The sequence below is a fragment of the Manacus vitellinus genome, unplaced genomic scaffold, assembly GCF_001715985.3.
Source record: "Manacus vitellinus isolate BGI_N305 unplaced genomic scaffold, ASM171598v3 scaffold_4_pilon, whole genome shotgun sequence".
Taxonomy (NCBI): domain Eukaryota; kingdom Metazoa; phylum Chordata; class Aves; order Passeriformes; family Pipridae; genus Manacus; species Manacus vitellinus.
In genome coordinates, this window is record NW_021940604.1 from 13052783 (window position 1) to 13075351 (window position 22569).

Sequence of the window (22569 nt, forward strand, 5' to 3'; positions counted from 1 at the left end):
AATAGAGTGATCTACTAAAAAGCGATTAATTACTGACTGTTGATTTTGATCTAAATGTCACATTTACATTATTTTGCATATTCTAGTTGCTTCTCTTCCTTAGATGGCACTGACAGGGAAAAAGACAGCACAGTACATATGCCTTTTACCATCATAATATTACAGTATGTTTCTCTTACTAAGAGGGGGCTGAAGAGGGTGTCCGGTTTTTGCACACCAGCCTGCAGGATGGATATCAGGGCTATCTACATCAGTCCAATAATCATAAATATTATCCCAGCCATCAAAATGAACCTAAAATACAAAAAGGAGAATAATACATTTAGATCAGGAACATTCTTCATAAAATTAGTTTACCTAAGTAATCTCTAGAAATGACATGTCCATTACAGAAATCACTTTCAGAGAACTATTTAAGTTACACAGAAAATACACGTACATTACATTCAGGATCCAGGCATACTCTAACTAAAGTAAAGGGAGTAAACAACCCTATATTATATGGTTGTTTACTGCATTATCAAGCTCAAATCCCAGGAATAAAGCAGTTCTCACATTAGTTCTTACATTAATACTTAAATTAAACATGAATTTCTGCCCTTTTCATCTCTCAAAAAAAATGCCAAACAAAAAGCCAAACGTTTTTTAATCTCCTGTTTGAAATGGATTTAAGAACAGCAGAGCAGTAAGCAAAGGGCTAAAAAAATGGCATTTATCTATAAAAACCAACAACCCCCCATCATAAAAGTAACAGTATTATTAAAATCAGACTACACATGATGTAGAGTTGAAACTGAAGAGAAAACAAAGGATGTGACTTCCCCGAAAAACACCAGTATGGGTTATACACGCATTTTTTTCATGCGAAAGCTAAATATCTTCACATCTTATATGACCTCTGTCGTAGTAAATAGCTCAGATCTCTCATGCACGCATGTGTGGATGCACGTACACACAGATACATACAGAGCTCTTTCAGCATAGAAGTTACCCTAGAAGTTACAAATTCTGTCATGTAATAAATTAGACTGGAGAGTGGGTTTTTTTGTTTGCTTTGGTGGGGTTGTTTTGGGGTTTTTTTCCATCACCACCCTAAAGTTAAGGTAGAAAACGTGTAGGTGTGAAGATATTAGTTCTGATGACTCCCTACCACCAGTTAATTCAAATGATTCAAAATGAAACATCAGCTGCATTTCCTACTTGAAATAACAGGTATGCCTAATAAACCTGTACAAACTGCAAACACATATAACCTTCATTCCTACTAACTGGATATCTGGTATATGCTAGCCCTCTCAACAGTTAAGGGCTTCAGAGTGTAAACTGGTTTTGTACAATAAAAGAAAATTAATTCAAGTATATAACTTCTGCAAAATATATTAAAAACACATTAACTTTGAATTATTCAATCTAAAGTCCATAACTAATAAAAAACATCAGAATTTCAGAAATCATTGATGAAGCACAAGAGATCAGGGTTATTTCTATCATATCTCACATATATATCTCTCTTCTCCCTTTGGAAGTTTATAGAGACAGATTCAATTAACCTAGACCAAATATTTTTTATAAGACAATTTTATTTTATATAATACAAATATCCAAGTAGCCCTTTGACACTTGATATTAAATAATCACATTTCTTGATAAAATAGACAATTGTCTTCTATCAACTATTCCCAAAGCAATTTTCCAACATACTCAACTCTGCTCTCTAATTACTTACCTCAACACAAGTAACTAAGAGCACAATAAAAAAAACCCCTTCTGAAGGAATTATATAATATTAATCAGTGAAAAGCATGAGCAGAGATTAGCAGTAGAGAGCAGTGTGACTCAATTCTTTCCATAGTTAATTTTACAACTATAGGATTTGAATTGTACAAAGTCAGTTAAGCAGGATAGTACAATAAGACAGAGAAACTTACTTTTATTCTGTAGTCATCAGTATCTACAATGGTTGCTACTCTGATAAATACTGGATTTCTCTTGTCAACCACTTCAAGTTTCATGTTTTTCTGAAAGCTATGAGAAGGTTTCTAGAAAAGAACAATATTATATGAAACAGAACAAAACCTCAAAAATCTTCTGTAGCTGTAAAATACATAAAATCCATCAAAAACTTTCTGCCCTTATTTTCTCAAATCTGCCCTCTCTCTACAAAAAATTCAAGTATAAAAACAGAATTCAAACCAATTAAACTAGCAAAATAAAGTAATTACTTTGGAATTCCAGGTTCTCCTGGAATGGGTTGGATTCAAGTCATCTAAGGAAGAAAGTGGGAATCTTTATTTTTAATCAGTTTTTTTCCTAAATTCTCTAGGAATGTTTTCCTAGAGATTTCAGCCAACAGTTTCAATGCAGTATTTAATAAAGTATTACATACTAGCAGCCTGAAACCTTTATGACATTATCTACAGGAAACATAGTTGTGCTCTTTAGTATGTGTTTTTGTTTCACGAATCAAATTTTTTTAGACTCATACTGGAAACATAACTAATTCATAGTATAATAGAAAATACTCAGAACAAACAGGACCAAACACAAGTTTTTTAAACACTATTTTGGCAAAAATGGTGTCTTTGGTAGGAGTATTGGATTTTCTTTCTCATCTACAGCTATGAAAGCTAAAGCAAACTTATTTCCATTTTAAAGGAGCATGCACAAGATGTTAAGGTTTTTATTCTAGTTTTCTAGGAAAATAATGTATCTGTCCCTCTAGGACCTTCCAGACCACTGGTGTTTTTTCTTCATCTGCAGCTTAAGGACTCAATTTTCTCCCATAACACAATATAACGCCGTGTTATTATCTCAGATATAACTAAATACCTTCCTAGTCCTTGCTCAGGGTATTCTTGGTGAGAATGTAAGATTAAGAAATGTTATTAAGCCAGATGCACCTTGGGGTGATAAACTGCAGGTCATTAATAAACTCTGGTAATCTGCTGACCCCAGGAACCACTATAAACACCAGTTTTGCTTTTGTTAATCCAGTTGCTCTTAGCGAAGTGTTATTCAAAATTAGTGTCCCTCATCTGAAAAGCTGAGGCAAATGTGCTTTAGTGTGCTGTGAGACAAGGGGCTGGGAGCTACCAGCCATTTGACACTGGCTCCCACCATCAATCCAAGATGATTAGAGGGATGAAACATCTCTCCTATGAGGAAAGGCTGAGAGAATTGGGTTTGTTCAGCCTGGAAAAGACACAGTTCGGGGGTGACTTAATTGCAACCTTCCAATAACTGAAGGGAACTACAAGAAAGATGCAAGGATTTTTTTACAAGAGTATGCAATGATAGGGCAAGGGGGAATGTATTCAAACTACTGAGAGTAAGTTTAGATTAGATATTAGGAAGAAATTCTTTACTGTGAGGGTGGTGAGGCACTTGAGCAGGTTGCTCAGAGAAGTTGTTGATGCCTGACTCCTGGAGGTGTTCAAGGTCAGGTTGGATGGAGTTCTGAGAAACCTGGTCTAGTGAAAGTTGTCCCTGCCCACAGCAGGGGGCTTGGAATTAGATGATCTTTAAGGTTCCTTACAAACTAAGCCATTCTATGATTTTAAGATTCCTTTCTGCATTAGTGACCATCACTGAAATCTTAAGAGCTCAAAAAAGACAGCTGTCACCGAAAGAAACTAGCAAGAACAAAGATAAAGGAAAAGGATGTTGCCCACGAGCACCATAGCTAAGCTGGAGAAGCCGCCTGTGGACACTGCCCATGAGCCTTAGCTGCAAGCTTGCAGAAGAAGAAGTCTACTAAACAGTGCTAAATACAAGCTCTCTCTTGGTTACTGCCCAAGGCAGTGGACTAGCTGGACAAGTAGACTAATCTCTTACAGTATTTTTTACACTGTATTTATTGCACTATATAAAATGTACAGATAAAAATATATACCTTCAAAACATGTTATCATGACTCAGTAGCTACCTCATTATTTCTAATAAGTAGGCAGTAATTTTCCATAGCAAATTACATTAATTAGTAATGTATTTGTAGCATTTAATCTCATTTACAATAATTAAAATAATAAAGTAATAGTGATTTATAATAATCCGATTTCTAACAGTGAACTGCAAACTTGCATAAAAATAAACCACCTATTATGCAACTAATTAACTGGACACATTTGGAAACACAGGAATACCATATATGTATTTTCTTCTTAAAGTACTTAATTACATGAACTTAAAAAAATATAAGCATTTTCTCACCACTTTAAAAGCCCTTGCAGGTGCAGGTAATGAACTGGTTTCTTCCAAATACTTCTCCCAAGAAAAATGCTTAGCATGTGGATAATCTGGCACAGAAGAAATGTGACCAAAATTAAACACAGCAGTGCAAAAAAATAAAGTTAATGTCTAATTTACAGAGTGCCTAGCACTTTTATAATACTGTTCTGATTTATGGTTTGGACTTATAAAATAATTACAAGAAAGGCTCTTCTAAAGCGTCTTGGACACATTCACCATACAGGTCAAAAAAGACAACAGCCTTCTAATACACAATACTGAGAAGCTATTGTACCCAATTGCTTTGGATATGGCAATATTCTCTGATTCCCTCACTAATATAAATAATGTGGACTGGAAAAATCTGTCCATTTAATTAAACAAATTCATTCAAGTAATAAACAGTCATCCACTGGCAAGGACAATCTAATCAGTGATAAGTTTGTACTACAGCTGAGCACACCTTACTACTTGTTACTCTTTTAGTGAGCTCTTTTTAACTAAATTTCTAAAGAAATACCCTGGACCTTTATGATAAGACTAATCTACAGAAGATGTTGCCTTTTTCAGCAAGCGTCGTGTTTATAAACACTTTATGCAAGAAACACAAAGATATCTTGGCAGGGCCTGTCCTTCACCTTTAGTCTGCACCAAAAGTTTAGCTTGAAGTTTACACATTATGATTCGCAGTCTAGAAGAGAACAAAACCTATTCTAATTTGTTTTACAAGGGATTTAGCTGAATAATGGGCTGCAATAAACCTCCTGACAGACAGGCTGCTTATAGCTTTTCAAGACTGCTGGCTATTAGAATTACTGCCAAAGTTGGTTTTAACCAAGTAAAATTTTCCATGTTCTCAGACCACAGATGCCAGTTAAGGGTTATTTAGATCATCCAGCCAGACACAACAGTCCTGGAAAACAGTGGTGGTCTCAAGTTTCATTCTAACGAATACACTTCCATTCTTCTGTATTGTCTCTCTCAGTGTTTTCCTCCCTTCTAAAGACCCTTACAAGTTTGATTCCTTGATCAACCTTGACCACGTAGGGCAATTTTCTCATCAATCCGTTACGTTGCATATTCAGTTTGCATGAACATGTTTTTCTTATGCAACGGTTTCGCACACCTGGAATATGCTTTATCAGCATTTTTAGAATGTGAGTCTTAACAATAAGTGGATACAGTCAGCCAAAAACTTATTCAGATTTCAAGGGATATCTTTTGTGGATAGACATCTCTACTAAAGCAGTATACATTTGCATACTTAACACTTAACATCAGTTACACTTCTACTTTCAATATATTATGTCCTGTAAAAAAAAATTTACAACTCTACAAATATTAATTTTTAATTGCAGAAAGAAAAAATTCAGGAGAGGTAACAGTAAGATTATTATAAGTTTTAATGATGTTAGCTGATTATAACCTCCTTAAATCTTTCAGATATGTAATAAGATACAAACCTGGTGGGGTGATGAGAGTTCTTTTATGTTCTTTACACCATCCAACAGGATGAATGTGTGGGCTAGCTGCCTCACACCTGGAGGAAGGGGAGAAAAATAGGGCATGATAATGCAGTTCTTCATACATCTTATTATGCTTTCAAAACTAAAGATACAAGAGAGACTTAAATTCCAAACAACCCTCGACACCTTCAACTTACACTTAAAACTGCAAACATAACTTCTTAAACTGCAAACATAACCTGCAGACATGAACACATTTAACACAGATATTACCACTTATACAAGCATTAGGCTTTATTTACAATTTCACCGGAAGATCAAAAAAATCAAGTCCTTTAAGTTCCATTGAGAAGTTATAATGTTAGACCTGAAAAATTCACATATAGAGACTCTTGGTAGAATAATGTTGGCTGGTTGCAAGAACACAGTAATCCCTGTCCAAGACAGATAGAGTTTTGCAACGCTAAGACCAAAACTTTAAACCAAAAGCTTAAGTATCTTGATTAATGATCTAAGTTGTACCTGAAGACAGAGGGGAAAATCACACATAATTGTAATGCATGTCAATAACAAGCAAAAATTCAAAACTGTATTTCGAGTGGTTTAAATGGAGCTATAAACGATTTATTGTAACCCAGCAGCACATAAGCAAAGTCTGAAAAAAACTGTCAGGAAAAAAAAAAAGCATTTTAGGTCCCAAACTGCATGAAAGAATCCAGAACTAATCCATGATCCAAGACTGCAAACTGCTCTAAAAACACTGACCAAACTCTTTTACTTAAGGGGTTAACCATGTCCCATATTTACTGTCAAGCGCATCATAATTGTATTAGTGCTGTTGTCTGTGGCATGCCACAAGAACCACAGAATACTAACAGAGGCAGAGTGAGATACACTTGATGTGTTGGCATCTGTCTGAAGCAAGGAGAGATCGCTCTCACCGTGCTCACTGAGTCAGTTACACTGTGCACAGAAGAAAGTTGGGTGCTGGCTATCAAGTTCTCTTACAAAAACAAAACAAGACACACACACTGGAAAAAAATAATTTATATAAAAGTAGATGAGAGTAAACCCGTTTAAGCCTTCTGTAATATTATATGTAGAACTATACGTTCATGCTACATTTTGTTATATTATTTCATAACAATACATTTTGCATAATAGAACACACATTGTATATAATATATAATGTACATACTATAATTATTATATTACTACTCAATATTATTAGGAATGGCAAAAAGACAGACTGATATACAGGAAAAGTAAAAAGCTATCAGACTCTGCTGTGAAACATGCATCATCCCTATGTCTGCAGTGATACTTAATGATTGTTTTTGAGTTGGCCAAACAATTAACCGGGCTTTTTTAATGAAGAACACAGCACTTATGTAGTCAGGATGACTAAGAAACATGATGCTAACATAAAAAGCCAGCATTATTCTGGATGGCACTGTACTACGCCGTGCAAACATACTATTTGCCCCTGCAGATCTGCCCTTAAGGACCTCGCTTCTCTGAGGAGCCTGCCCCACCTAATTTCTTCTTTAGTTAGATAAATTCCATATTACAGAGCTCGCTCTCTCTTTTTCACTATTTTCTATGCCTAAAGGTATTTCAGTAGCTGGCCTTAAATATTTCCATCTACACCTCCTCTCTCTCTTCTGGAGAACCCCATCAGCATTTTCACCTCTCTAGTGACCACAAACTCAATGTCCTACTCACTACAAGGACCCATCGAGACCAACAAACTGAAGCCTGAGTATGTGGAAGTAGCTAAGTCCTTCATTCCTGGTTGCTCAGGGAAGGATCATGAAACCAACCTTAAGTAGCCAACCAGTGGTCCAGACTGAAACACCATCTCCCCCTCCTGCTGTTTTCCAAACACTTCTCAAATATTTAATGAGAAAAGAAAAGCAGACAGCATCCATGCATGAAGACACTACTTCATACACAATAATAACTGCATAAAATACCTAAACACTCACGATCCAGTATCTATTTAATCCCTCTCTGAAGTCAATGTCTCCATCATTAGGCTGGAGAATAACAGATATTCTCTCCACTTTTCCTCAACCCAAGAGTTACTAATGCAAAATATCTGAACAGTGTGGATCTGCTCTCTCTGAGTGTTATAAGCATTATCTGTATCTACCCAGAAGGTATTAGCATGCTGGAAGTTTAAATTAAGTTCCCTTAATTAGCAATACTAATTTATATGTTTTTAAAATATCACATGCTGATAATCTGCAATACCTAAGAGGATGCAATAAACCATACATGACAGAAAAAGGAGTTAAAGGTAAATTAGCAGGCACTCTACCATCTTAAGGGTCAGATTAAATGTGAGGTCTGTAGATCTTGAACACAAACATATTTTAAGGATTGCAAAAGGAAACACACCACAGAAAAGACTGTAGACTGAATGCTGGGCTATTACCACATTAGAGTTTTAAACCCAGGCTGCATAAAAGAAAAATGAAGGAGAACTACATGGAATAACACTTTTTTTTTTTTTCTCTGAAAAGTACTTTTACAAGATGCCTAAAATTCAGTATGGATATACTTCGACAACAGAAATGCAGGTTGGGTGTCTCAGAACGTTGTCTCACAACAAGCACTTCTCTAACCTTCTACCTAAAAAGAGTCAAACACTAATGATGAAAAATACTGGCCAATGTAATACAATTATCTTGTGGCTATATGTATGAAACAGTTCCACTAGTATTTCTTTGTAATGATGCCAAACAGAAAATTCCTAGCAGATGACACCTTGAAATCTACCTTTGATACAGTCTGTAATGGCTCTGAAAATAGCTAAGGATTCAACTTAGTTCAAGAATACCAACCCTTTTTCCGATTACACTACATAAAGCTATGCTGTATGTATTTATAGTATTGCACCAGGTACTCTCTACATCACTGAACTTGCCATTAGCAAAAAAGTAGCAAAGGAAGCAAAAGAACTTTTGTGATAATCTTGCGCTGTTAAAACTCAGCACCTGACTCCTAGAAACGGTTTGCCCCAAACAAATAAGAGGAAAAAGGTGAGTGCTTCATGCTCCTTCCGGTCTCTTCTAGTCTCATTACAGTAGCTAAAAAGAAAAGCAACAAGCCTGTGGGGCAGCACTTCTCTCTTCGATCTCTCTCAAGTCAGAGTTTTACATGGGTAAGGTATGCTTCTGCACTGAGAAGGCATACCCTCTTACTTCCTAAAATGTTTTGGAGTAAAGTCCACAAATTCTTTTCAAAAGTCTCCTGAGTTAAATTTGGGAACAAGACCGGTGTTCGTGAGTCACTATGGTATCATCAGTATTATACTTAAAATAACTAGGCAGAAATGTAAAAACACTTACCAGGACAAACCTTCTAAATGCATTTGTTTTGGTTTGCTTTTTCAAGTATAGTTTCAATACAAATTTTAATAAAATTCTGAAACGTGAATGCCACTGCACACACTTCTTGCCTTGAAGATTCAAGAAGAAAATGACCAAGGTATGTAGCAATGAAAGATGCACTCCTGGAAGATGCTCTGACATTACAGCAATGGGTGTGAACACGGAACACAAAGCAACATGTGCTACAATATCATTGCACAATATCACTACAAAACATGCACTAATTTTGATTTGCTTTAAAACAAAACCCCAGTCATTACAGATAAGCCTATATGAAGTTTCTGGAACCACACTGGCCTCAGGAAAAAAAAAACCAAAACTGTTCCAGCAAAACCAGATCATACAGTTCATCCTCACCTACTGATTTCATATAGTCTTTTAGCTTCTAACAGTTCATTTAACGACAGAAAGTAGAAATCAGTAAAAGTCACATACAATTTAAAGTAGAACTATTATGCTTTAATGTGTGTTACTAAATGGACATAACATTTGAAGAAAAACAACAGTCTATCAGACTAAGCCCAGGTCTTGTCAACTGGAATGCTAAGGGCTACGCTGACCTTTCACAATCAATTTGTAATATCCCACAGCTTTTTATTTCCTTTGTTCCAAAACAGAAGGCAGATCACCCAGCTCACACGCTTCATAAAACACAATTATCCACAAATTGGGAGGATGCTTGCTAGGCCAAAAAAGGTTGCCAACACTCGCAGGAGCTGAAGGATTTTGCACCTCCAAACCTACCTAACCCTGGACCACAGCAGAGCACCAACACCACCTTCCGCCAGTGGAGAGGTGACAAACGCACGCTCAACTAATGAAACAAGATTACAATGTCCACACCACTTGTGAACCATTCTTTCTGTTGTGTGAGAACATGCAGACAGAAAAAGGTATCTATTATCCATATGGGAAACTGAAGCTAATCCAGGAAGCTTGAAGTGGAGCCAAAAGTAGCAGAGTGTGCCAGCTGAATCTGTAAGAGAGCTATGCAGAGGGACAGAACAAGTGACAGCTTGCTGAGTTATGGACATCTTAACTGCAGAAAAAACCTCAAAGCAGGTAAGGGCTACATAATGTAAAAGGCCAGGAAGGAGTTCTGCAATAAGGAAAACTGAGGGCAGCTGACAACATGACCCCCTGGTGCATGCACTACTTTGCATGAAAGGAACATGTGTGCAGTTCAACAGTCCTTAACTCACAGCAGGAGAGCATATCCCAATGGGAAACTCACACATGGAAAAAGACTTAGTATTTTTCTATTGATCACTTTCAGCTCTGTTAATTTTTCCCCAAAATCTGTTCTATATAAACAGTTCATTATAACTAGATCAAGAGAGATGGATAATAATGGTAGCTGTTGAAAAAGTTAATAGGCAATTATTTTAGAAAAATATTTTCCAAAATAGGTCTCCACATGAAGTTCTGGACAGACTTTTTCACTAAATAGTCAGCATTTCCTTTACAATAAACTGTATGTGTCATACTCATTTTCGGTTTTGAAATAACTTATGATTTTCCCTTTTGGGGAAACAAACCCTTTGATATTTTGATTTTCACTTTATTAAATGTAGATACAATCCATAATGCAAATGTTAACTATAAAAAAAACACTCAGACACATGCCCCATACAACCATAAATAACAATATGCCCTCAAGAATCATACAAGTTCTTGATTGTGAGATGTTAGTCATTGAACTGTGCATAAAAAAAAAAAAAAGAAAAATGTAAAACTCATCCTGCAGCCCCATCTAGTGCATAATTGAGAATACTTCATCACTGGCAAGTATAAAACTGGTATTATTTTACGTCATGACTTCCCAAAACATGGTCCATGAGGTTATGGCATGCATCCAGAAGTGGTATAGCAACATTACCATATTTTCTATTTAATGTCTGCCAAGACAGCTGCATGGTAATTTGCATAAAATTTTAGAGCTTCAGGGTCAGAAAATGGTTCATTATCTATTTAAATCATTAAAAGCACGCACCATGACTCATGGTTCTATAAGATTGTTTTACCTTCTTTTTGACATAATATAACCCCTTGAAAAAGGCTGTTCCTTTCAAAGACAGAGTGGAGCACATTAATTATCTAAAAAATGAAACAAGCAGAGCACAACTTTTAAGGACTTGGCTGTTAGCAAAGTAGTAAATACTGGTGGAGAACAAGGCTGGCCTCTTAGTCTCACACCAAAATCCAGTATGTTCCAAAACTCAGACTGACCAGAAAATGGTTCAGAAAATCAAAAGCTAATTTGTTTTCATGAGACACTTTGGAAAATCATTTTTCTATGCAAGACAGACAGGAACAGAGCAATGAGTGACACATAGCCCATCATATTTTCTCATACTCCTGGTAAGCTGATCCCAAAAGCTGACTGCACCACCTTCTCTGGACGGGAAGTTCAAACCAAGACAAGGATGAGTGAGGGTAGCCAAAGCCCTATGACGCAGCAGGTTTGGGTTGCAGCATGTCCAGCAACGGCCATCGCTCCACTTCTCCTGTGGGCAAGCAGCAACAAGCTAGCACAGCTTGACCTCTTTCAAAAGCTCTGGCTGTGTTTGGATTTGGTCACAAAAAAAATTAGGAAGCTGAGGCAACAAAGATCTGTGTGTAAGCAAAACTGGTGTAAGAGAATCGAGGAATATAGGATGGATCTGTAGTTGATTCATAGTTCTGATATACTCAAAGATTCCCAATGCTATTTCCAGATTCAAATACCAATAAGAAAATTCGGAAGTTCCATTCAGAGGGATGTTTCTGGTTTTTAAAGAAGTATTACCTGTTTCATCAAAAGAGATGGGACAGATGGAAACGACCTGAAGGCTTGTGTCGTATAGGTCAAAATTCTCCTTTGAGAAGTAAAGTCTTACATTTGACAATTTTGTTCACTTTTCTTCCATCTAAAAGCCACTATTCAAAGGAAAACTTAATAGGATTTATAATACACTGGAAGTATCATGATAGTGCATTAAAGAGCTGGTGTAAAGACTAATTCTAGCCAGACTACTTATTTTCAACCAATAATGTATTTTCTAATGCTCAGAAAAATAGTAAGGAAGAGTATCTTCGGGTTGAAAGCCTAAAGCCTAAGTAAGCTTAGGTGATGGTTAGATTTTTGTTGCCTGAAGTCCAGTAAAATCAGTCCAAGAACAGGAAGGGTTTTTGTAACCTCAATGAAACCGTTTAATCTACTCTAAATAAATCACAAAAGGTATAGAGGAAAAAAAAAGGTTTTTGTTTAAAAAGAACCAACATACAGTAAATACATTTTTCACCTTCATTATAATTCTGAGGTTGAAAATTATATGCAGGTGCAGGGAAACTGTGAGGCTCTGCACTAGGTAATCTCAAAAAATCTTTTTGGTTTTAGTTACAGACAGCAGTTGATAGACATGACATTTATGCATCTAAGATATCTTAAGGCCCCAACAAACCTGGTATCTAAAATTAAAAATGTAAGTGGGATGTATTCAGATTGCATTTTCGCACACTCTGTTGGTTGGACATTCCACTGCTACTTTCATTTGCTGTTCTTTTCTCCCATTTTCTTTCCTTCTTCCTCTATTCACTCTTGTCCTCAAGCCCATCAATGCAGAGGTAGGCCACACTACTCCATGCACAGTACTTCCAGTAGCATCTTCTTGCCACTTCTTGTGTTTTACAATTTCATCAAAAGATCAAAACTTAAGTTTGACTTCAGTTCCAATAATTTCTCAAAACCTAGAGGAAAATCTATAGATTTTCCACTTCAATTTTCCCTCATCCTTTAAGAGGATATTATTTCACGTATTCTACATATGAAATTCAGAAAACCCAGTTCAGAATACTATAACTGCAAAAATGTAAAGCCTGGTTATGTACTTAAAAACTGCTTTTCCATCTCCTGAGAAGATTAGTGGACAAAATTCCTGCTGATATTGGTACATTAACAAGCCTGAAATTCAGCGTATGTCTGCTATATACAGTGCACTATTTTAGAGAGATATCAATGCCACCTCTGAACAAACTACAGTTATATTGCATTGTGTTTCCCCTAAAAGCCTTGCCAACTGCCATTTTAATTATTAATTAAGGGCATAACATATTTTAGTGAACGTTCAAATATCAGGAAATTCAGAGTACCTTTTCCCAGTCCCCAGTTTCTTGATGCTTTGTAGAAGAAATGTATGTTCTGTGTTACTTCTTCATGGAAATAATTACTAATCTTTCTGGTCTTTGACTCATATGGTCTATTATCTCAATATTCAGTTCTTGACTTCACTGAAATGTCTGTTCACCACTGCTTCAATAATGCAGTCATACTACAGTTGATTTGTCACGCAGGGCACACAATTATTATTTCAAGAGATGGACTCACAAAGTTTTGAAGCTATGTAATAGTCTTGTGCCATTTTCATTGACACAGTGCCTAAGCAGTCATCAAATACAGATGAAGAAAATTTCCTTCATTGATTTTTACAGGCTCAGCTATACAATTAAGTTGCCACTGATGAACCCCAGACACAGGCTTACAATGCTCTACCTGTTCTGCAGTGAGTTACTCTTCAAAGACTGTAAGATATACTACATTGCTCTAAATTATCTGCTAAATGAAGAACCAAGTGCAAATACAAACCTGCACTGTGACAGCCTAAATCTACTCCATTATCTTTATGCTCCTAGTATGTCCTTCTCCATCCACTGACTTTTCTGTATAGATACACAGAGCCCCTCTACCATCCAACATGCAGAAATGTCATCCCTAACACAAGTCAGGATAGCAGGATCCCAGTTTTCAGAAGAATGCAGAACACAGAACCAGGTTTTGCCACTATTCTGATGCCTTATGGAAGATGACTAAGGTTCAGTTTCAACAACATAAGTAAATGAAGAACCTTATGAATAAATGCAGCCTTTCTTTAAATTTACAACTATATGTAAAACTAATTCCAAGTACAACTACATTATCATAGTGCATATTCTGCATTGAAAATATCAGCCTCGAGATAATATGTAACTGAAATAAGAAATCAATCCACAACTCCAGATGCAGCAGCACACATGAAGCTTCATTTAAGACAATCTCAGCATTTTTTACATGCAACTTGACATGGGACATTTAATTCCTTCAGTCTGCCACTGAGACATACTTTGGTGGCCATAATTACAAATCTAGCAAAAGTTGGTATGGTAACTGTTTCGACAGTCTGGAAAGTATCACAGTGCTCAAAGCTAGCACATTTCTGATAGGTCTCACTAGGATACAAAACAAAAACATCATACCAGTAGTCATAACTCTCATCCCAGTTGTCAAAATGAACCAGAAAACGATTGTCCACCATGTCTGTTACCGTAGCAACACAAATGAAAGTCGGGTTCTTCTTGTCTACAGCTTCCAGCTTCATCCCCACTCGAAATCCCGATGGGATCACTGTCTACATGGAGAAAGACATTTAATTGAAGATAAATACTATAAATCTAGAAATCTCCTCAGTGTCCACAATCAATATATTCATGTCATTTCTAAGTTTCCCAATTAGCTGTTCCAACAGTGGCAGCAGCCTAATTAGCTGACATGAGAGATGCTCAAACACAAAGACCTGCGGTTTATGAAAACGAAAGTCCTGAATGTGCTGCTAAAATTAAATGCATTAGTTTTAACTCTGCCTTAGATACTCTCTCTGAAAGACCATGGTCGTTGCACAACACATGGTGCAAGACCCATCTTAAATTTAATTTAAGATATTGTTTTAGAATGTACTGGAAGTTTAAATGGATAAGTCAAAAAGTAATGAATCAGAATTGCAGAGGTCAGCTGTAGTGGAGATTGTTATTGAATTTGTTGTAGATGTTTTTCTTAAATTTCAGGTCTCAAGTCTGCCATCACTGAAATGTGCTATGAGTCTCTACTACACACATGAGCAAACCAGGAACTTTACACACCTTAGTTACAAGTGAGTACTTACTGCATTCTGGTTTTCAAACAGTGATTTAGGAGCAGCTTGAGCCTTGCATGCCTTCAGGTAGGAAGGCCAGCTGAATTCTTCTTCCTTATAACCTACATGAAGGTCATAAAACAAGGAAAAGAAATGACAGGTATGAGACACTAGGTGCATGTATCAGTAAGAAATCAATTTTTTACTACAGTCTTCTTCCCTTTGAACAAACATCTCCAAGCAGCACAGGCTACAAGCCACCTCTTTGTCTCTCCCCAGGAAAACTGCACCTTACCTGCCTTGCAGGTACCAACTAACTTCCCTTTGGCGATCTGACTGACACACACGAAGGCATTTCCCAGCTTCTTTTCAGTCTGTTGCTTCTACTTCAGAAACAGCAAAAGACCTACAGATCCCAAAGCCCTCTCCTCTATGCCAGTCAGTCCAATAAAAACACCACCTCCTCCTCCAGACTTCGCCCTACTACATCCTCAGGCTATCACCAATACAGCGCAATCAGTATTAGCTTTAATACAAACCCCCTAGGTTACATCAAAACAGTTGCTTACACAATCAATGCTCCTTATGTATTCACAGCGTAAACTGTCCTCTGCATAGACTTCATGCATTTTTTATTCTGTGTATATAGCACTTGGAAAGAAATCTAAGTTTCTGTTGATGGAATGCCTCTTTTAGTTTCTTAGGGGGAAAAAACCCACAAGCAATTCATAATATATTGATCTGTATAAAACAATCTACAAGAAACCATTTGTAGTTCTAATCCACAAAACAATGCCAAGAATCGGGAGCAAACAGACTCCCTTCTTCATTCTTTTGTTACAAAAAAGTTATAGAAACATCTACTTTAGTCAATATGTTACAATCCAGTAAAGCAAGATCAAAATCACAACAAATTTCAGTGACTGACTGCCTTTACCAAAATGTGTCACCTCTTGACTATTTGAAGTATTACTCAAATATGCCAGAGACAACTGCTCTGTTTAACCTGAGAATCTCGTATTACCCAAGGAACCATCTGCCACTCTTACCTTTTTTTCTCACTACTGATCTATTCATTCCTCTTTTTGTCTTTATTTCAAACTTACTCTTTGTGGACAGAGCAGTCTTTATTAGTCTGTGCCAACACATGTACAGTAATGGTGATCAATATCCAATAACAAAAATGTGCTAAGACCTTCCACTAAAGGCTTCTCAGTTGCTTGTGAGACCTCAGTTTAAGCATATGTGTCACCAATATGCTGCAATTTTACTTGCAATAAGCATTCATTTGGGGTCTAGGTTTGTTGCTCAATTTTTTTTCCTAATGCTTTATAAATTACTCTTATGGTGCATTTTGTTTTCTTGGTTTCTCTGAATTTCCATTGAACAAAAAAGGTAGGATTTTGACCTTGAAATTTTAGGCAAGACTTAGTGTTTAATTCGCCATTTTCAAATACTCTTGACTAAATAAACCATAACATTCCTGCCCCCCCAAAATTACAGCATTACACAGGTAGTCTCGATCTCAGAACTGTGTAAAACTAAACAATACCTTTAGGTGGATGAAGCTTGTGACCTGTTTTTTCACACCATCCAACAGGATGAATATCTGACGAATCAGCGTTCACCCAGAAATCGTAACAATCTGGGTATCCATCAAAATGGAGTCGTATTCTGTAGCCACAAACCTAAATGCAATAATTGAAAACATAAGACACTATGTTTTAACATGGTCGCCCTACATATAACAGTTTCTGTTCAATATTATGTATAATCACTGTGTGTTTTCAGTCAGCTTTTTACTTCTGCTCAATCCAGCACTGGACTGTAATAAATTCATTTAATAAAAAGGAAAGAATGAAAAGACAAAGCTATTCTCAGTCTGAGTGCATCCTCTTCTGGTCAAAAGAATTAACTAAAAGCCATTAGTGTTCAAAAACTTGAAAATGGTTCAATCCAGCATTAGAATAAAAGATAAACCCCACAGAAGAGCATGATACAGCCATGGACAAACTGCAGATAACGACATTCCCAAGCTATCACGATTAACCAATATACAAGGGAGCACTGAACAACAACAGTGTTTGAGAGGCTCTCCAGAGAGATACTGAAAACTGTAACTAAAGATGAGAAGTCAGTGGAGGTATCCCTCAGAACTTTGTTATTCCATGCAGTAGTAAGTCAACTACTGAGAGGAAGAGAAAAACAGGACACAATACTCTCTCTGTACAAAAGTTCTCTATATCTGCTTGAGTGCCAAATGCCATAAATTTACTGCAGTCATCAGTGAAAATCTCTTGACATTAAGGTCATCCTATCTTATACTTAATTTGTATTCTGACATAACTTTCAGTTTGCCATCTCATAATTCTGTGGAATTCAAGTGGAATTCAGGCAATCCTACTGTAAAACATGACCCATCACCTAGTGCTGAGCACAGGGTACGTAGGGAATACTCAACCACTGACACACCATCTGCAAGAAAATGAAAGAGATATCCACAGAAATGGGATATGACTACAGGCCATGAAGAGATCCTGAAACAGGAACACAAAAGCCTAGACTATTAAAATATAAACTGCAAAATTACAGCTGCCTAGAATAACAGTGATACAGAGCAAAGTACCTACCTGTTTTCTGTTTCCCCATTTTAATTCACAAAACAAATCCAGAAACTCGGTAAAACTATGTAAAAACTAAAGTAAGGCATGTTTGAAAGATATACAAAATGTACCTGAGAAACAGGTTCTCTATCAAAAGTAAAGAAGTTATTTATTAGAAAAACTATTTCATAAACCACAGTAAAAAGAAAAACTGAGTTTGTATTTTATGTTAACTTGCATAGGTTACCAATATAGGCAATTTTTGAAGCCATCAGTCTGAAAAAGTTGTAGCACAACAGCAACACAAGAAATTATTTATTTGTGTCAGTGAATGGACCAACTGTAAACACTATCAAACTTCTATAAAACTGCTATATATCAGTTGTCATACTTGGGGGGGGTTAATTTATTTTCTCTTTTAAATACAGATTTAAACTACAGGATTACAGATAAACCCACACATCATCCAACTAGTCTAATACTGTTTTCTCTAGTTGTCTATGTTAAACATATGTAAATAGTCACTGCTGCATTGGCACTGGATTCTGCATATTCTTTGTATGTCTGTCAGGCAGAATTAATACAGCATTATTAATTTAAAAGCCATTTTCCTACATACGGTTTTTCATAGATAAGAGTGAGCATTTTCATTTCTGTCTCTTCTGTAATCCTGCTCCATAGCAGTTTGCAACCTCTACTTACCTCAGCCACTGTGAGAACACAGTATATCGACTGGTGCTCGGGATCCACGCCCTCCAGCTTCATCCCTACTTTGAATCCATTTTTGTTGTATGGGAAAGACTGATACTGCAATGGAAAAGAACAGTTTCAGTACTTCTGAAAGTACCAGAGACAAAGAATATCTTCATAAGGAATAGAACAATGATTATTTATTATTCATGTTTCCGAGTGAACTAATAAATCACTTAAAGTTTCGCATTTTCAAAAATGCAGAGCAGAAAAGAGAAATTGATGACTGTTTGAAAAACACATTGATACTAGAATGACTTGAAACTTGAGAATATGTAAGAAAATTAGAATCAGCAAAAGGGCTAGTCAAGAGAAAGATGATGACATGATTTGTCTTCAATTTTTTTCATTAATTGTCAATAAAACCTTTTAACAATTTAATTTTTTATTTTTCAGCCTGTACAGTGACACTGACCCCTTCCTGGTAGACATCATTCCTATAATAATCACAGCAATGATGCTGTATTGCCTTTTCCACATTTCAGGCCACGAAAGATGAACTGAAAGGCAGAAATATGAAACACAGTATACAGAGATGGCCTATTTGATGTCCTTTATATGTTGAATACAGACTAGTTTTCCAGGAGTATTTCTGCATCATAGGAACATGACTACCCTTACATCATATTACAGAGAACCCAGCAGAACATCTTTCAAAAAACAGAAAGTGAAAACAAGGCTAAAAATTGATGTTTTCAATCAGAAGGCCTCAGTATCCCTCTGGTAAAGGTGAAGGAAGGTAGTAAATATTAAGGTTAAATTGGAGGGAATAACAGAAAAAAAAAAATGACCATAACTTAAGACAGTTTTCCACAGGTTTGCAAATTCACAACCAAACAGTTTTTATGTCTCAAATGGTTACAGAAAAAAAACACAGAGAAGCATCCTAAATGTTTCCCCTTCCTTCTGTTCCTGCCTAAAAGCTACACATTCTCCCCAGACGACTGCAGCATCTCTTCAGTTAATGGGAAGAGAAGGATACCAAGGGAGGTAGTCAGAGAGGTATCACCAGTATTTGGTGGCTTTGGGTGCTACTGATACAGCTGAATAATAAACCCAGGAAAAAAAAATGCAATGCATGGAACAAGAGCGGGAATATGCAGTCAAGGGGAAGGGAAATGGAGAACCAAACCAGTTTAAACTGACCTGCAGTGGCCAGCTAATAGATGTTTAACCACAGCTCTAAGTCCCTGTCTAAAAACAGCTTAGAACATCTGGTAGACCAGAGTTAAGGGATCAGAGTACCTGTCTGCAGTACACGCATTTGAAAAGTTATTTCATCCTAACATCACCACATTTAATATTTTAATTATCAATGAAAGTTTAATGAAGTTACATTATGCATAATTCTAGATACTTCCTCAAAAGGAAGGTATCAAAAGGAGAATTTTTCTTAAAAACAATAAACTGATATAATAAATTCAACACAGTCCATATTGTTGCACAGACTTCCAGCTAATGACATCTACATAATAAATAGTTTACAGATAAAAAAATGTCAGTGGAAAACTGAAATGCTAGAAATATTGACACACTGAGGAATACTGCTCAAAAATATAATGGAAAGTTTTCAAAAGCAAGTGCAAGTAAAATTATAGAGAGAGGAAACAATTAAAAAGTCACACATCTATTATTTCACTTCTATAATAAACATTACTGTACAAACTGTACAAAATTCTGCAAAAAATACACTAAAATTTAAGCAATTAAACACATGTATTTCCTGAAATTTAAGACATGAATTATTTACTATTCTTCCTATTGCCAAATCTATAACTTCTAGTTTGGTTTCTGTTACAGCCAAATTAACAGGCAACTTTTAGAAGACTAATAACCTTAATACTATTTAACAGATTTCAATTTTTTGCACAATTCTCAATACGTCACCAAAAGTAAAGCTAGGATAAACTTAATAATCACACATTATTTTTACAACAAACATTTAAAGATATTTTGTTCAGGAGGGATACAAAAAGCAAGTAAGATGAAAGGTTAAAGTCAACAAACGAGCAGATGGCACACTGAGGAACAGAAGGGTCAATAATTTTGTTTTAATGGCGTAACCACAGCTTGTCAGACACAGTTTAGAAATTACTCTAAGTACCAGGAAGTGGCAGGGACTCTCCATCATCCTGACCATTTCTAACTAAGGTTACGAAAAACACAGCGAAAAGTACCACTTCTGAACTGGAAAAAACAAAAAGAAAAAAAAGAGTAATTCTCACAATGAACACAGAAATAAAAGGATTCAAAATCATTTCGTTTGGGTTTTTTTAACGTTTCTGTACCTGTGGCTTGCTTGTTCATCTCTAAAATGGAGAAATATTTCCAGACCACTTCTGGGTGTTGTTAAGAACTCTCTTTCTGCTACAGGTTTTAAATACCACACACTAAATCAAACCCTTGCATTACTCAGGGGCTAAAGACTTTGAAAGAAAATACTAAATAAGATGCACTGAACGAGAAAGGAACATGGTGGAGAAAAGTACAGGAGACATTGCGTAACTCCAGACTTTACCACCATGTGCAGTGCCCTGAAAGGCTGGTGTGTTGCTATAGCATTTCATGAACTTCAGACAGGCAGAGCAATGCTTTATAAATATACCTTCCCACTAAGACACTCATTATTTGTTCTCTTGTTAATTTTCAAACCAGTACATAGCACAAGGGGATACAACCAAGGATGGTTAGGGAACTGTTGCTCTCGCACATACAAATCTATGGGTTCTGTACAATGCAATCCTAGTTCTTCACTTTTCGAACACAATAACATCTGAAAATGCCAACTGAAGGTCAGCATCACATGCATATGTAAGCTGAAAAGCTAATTCCCAAACAAAAGATTTAACAGTTGAAGTATGAAGCCTACAGAAAGAAATGGATGCAAGAAACAGACTACAAGTAAGAACAGAATTATCAAAAAAAACAACACATAGCAGCAGTACAGTAGCTGAGACACATTCACATTTCCCCCGGTTTTGTAAGAGAAGATAATAGCATGGAAACTTTGTGGATTTGCACACAGAGCTCTCTTCCAAGTAAGAAAGAAAGCAACAGCAAAAGCACTGAAATGACAAATGAGAAAGACTGCCATAGCAGGCAAAGGACAAGCAAGAGATGATGATGTGACATCCAATCAGATGGCAGGCAAAACGGGAACAAGACAAACTAACATCTGATGTAGTAACAAAATATGTCAGCAGGAGCTGCAAAAAAGACAGGTGATGTAATTGAAGCAACAAGCCAAAAGATGATCTTTACACCAGCTTTCTAAATATATTTAAAGAACATTATATGGCATGAAAAAGTGTGGGTATGCATCAGATTTTTAGCTTTAGAGATTAGAAGGAAAGGCTAGCACTTGCAGATTTTGGAAAAGCATCTCCTTTCCACAGTCTGATTTGACAGCATTCACCTACAACAACAGAATTCTCTGAAAAAGAAGAGAAAGATAACTACTTTCATATTTCCCACTCTCTTGATGATTGCTGATGGACAGCATTACTTTATCATTTGGGTTTTCCTCCACAGAAATGTAAAATCTTCAAATTATTTTTGTTTATTGATTTCCTAGAAATTTTACAATCTTAGTTGGTTGACTGACTTAAACTTCAGAAGGTCATACCTCTTTAAAAAGCTTAGTAGGTACTGCAATGGCCCTTTCTTCCTCCAGATAGGATGCCCAACACCATGCTTGCCTTCCTTTAGAGGGTACAGCTGAAAAGAAGCACACAACAGTGAAATAATTCTGTAACTGTTAATGTCTCAAGGAAAAAAACCCCACAACACTTTGAAGTATCAAATCTACATTTTATTAAATGCACTCATGGTGTTGCTCAGGACTTATTTGAGAAAAAGAAGTAGCTCTGCAAGTTTAAAGGCATCAGGAACATGAAGGTTCCTGGTTTGTCCAGAAATGTTTCCAGCAGTTCAAACCTTGATTAGTAACAAGAAAAAGCACCTACAGGTGACACGTAAAACTTACCAAGTCCAGCCTCAACTCCTTTTCATTACTGATATTAAGAAGCACTAACGTACACAATTTACAAATGTGTGAAAAGATCGGTTCAAATCACAAAATATCTCAATCTTTTAATTTTTTTTTCCCGAAGAATTTCTTTTACTGGAAAGCTTTTTCAACTGGATAGCACGCATAACATGGTTTTTTATCACAGTTGAAACACCCCGTTCTTTAACAGTA

The 22569-nt window shown here is 36.3% G+C and overlaps 1 protein-coding gene across 1 annotated transcript in view; it reads right to left on the reverse strand.

Annotated features, from left to right (window-relative positions):
• The window catches only part of L3MBTL3 (L3MBTL histone methyl-lysine binding protein 3), a 68108-nt gene that overhangs the window by 26380 nt on the left and 19159 nt on the right, over window positions 1-22569 (reverse strand). Inside the window, exons 6-14 of the mRNA XM_029962792.1 lie at window positions 21994-22085; window positions 18321-18425; window positions 16568-16703; window positions 15046-15137; window positions 14363-14514; window positions 5691-5767; window positions 4210-4295; window positions 1929-2039; window positions 180-294 (exon numbers count right to left, since the gene is read on the reverse strand). Of these exons, the coding sequence (XP_029818652.1) occupies window positions 180-294; window positions 1929-2039; window positions 4210-4295; window positions 5691-5767; window positions 14363-14514; window positions 15046-15137; window positions 16568-16703; window positions 18321-18425; window positions 21994-22085 (966 nt within the window). The remainder of the gene's footprint in view (window positions 1-179; window positions 295-1928; window positions 2040-4209; window positions 4296-5690; window positions 5768-14362; window positions 14515-15045; window positions 15138-16567; window positions 16704-18320; window positions 18426-21993; window positions 22086-22569) is intronic.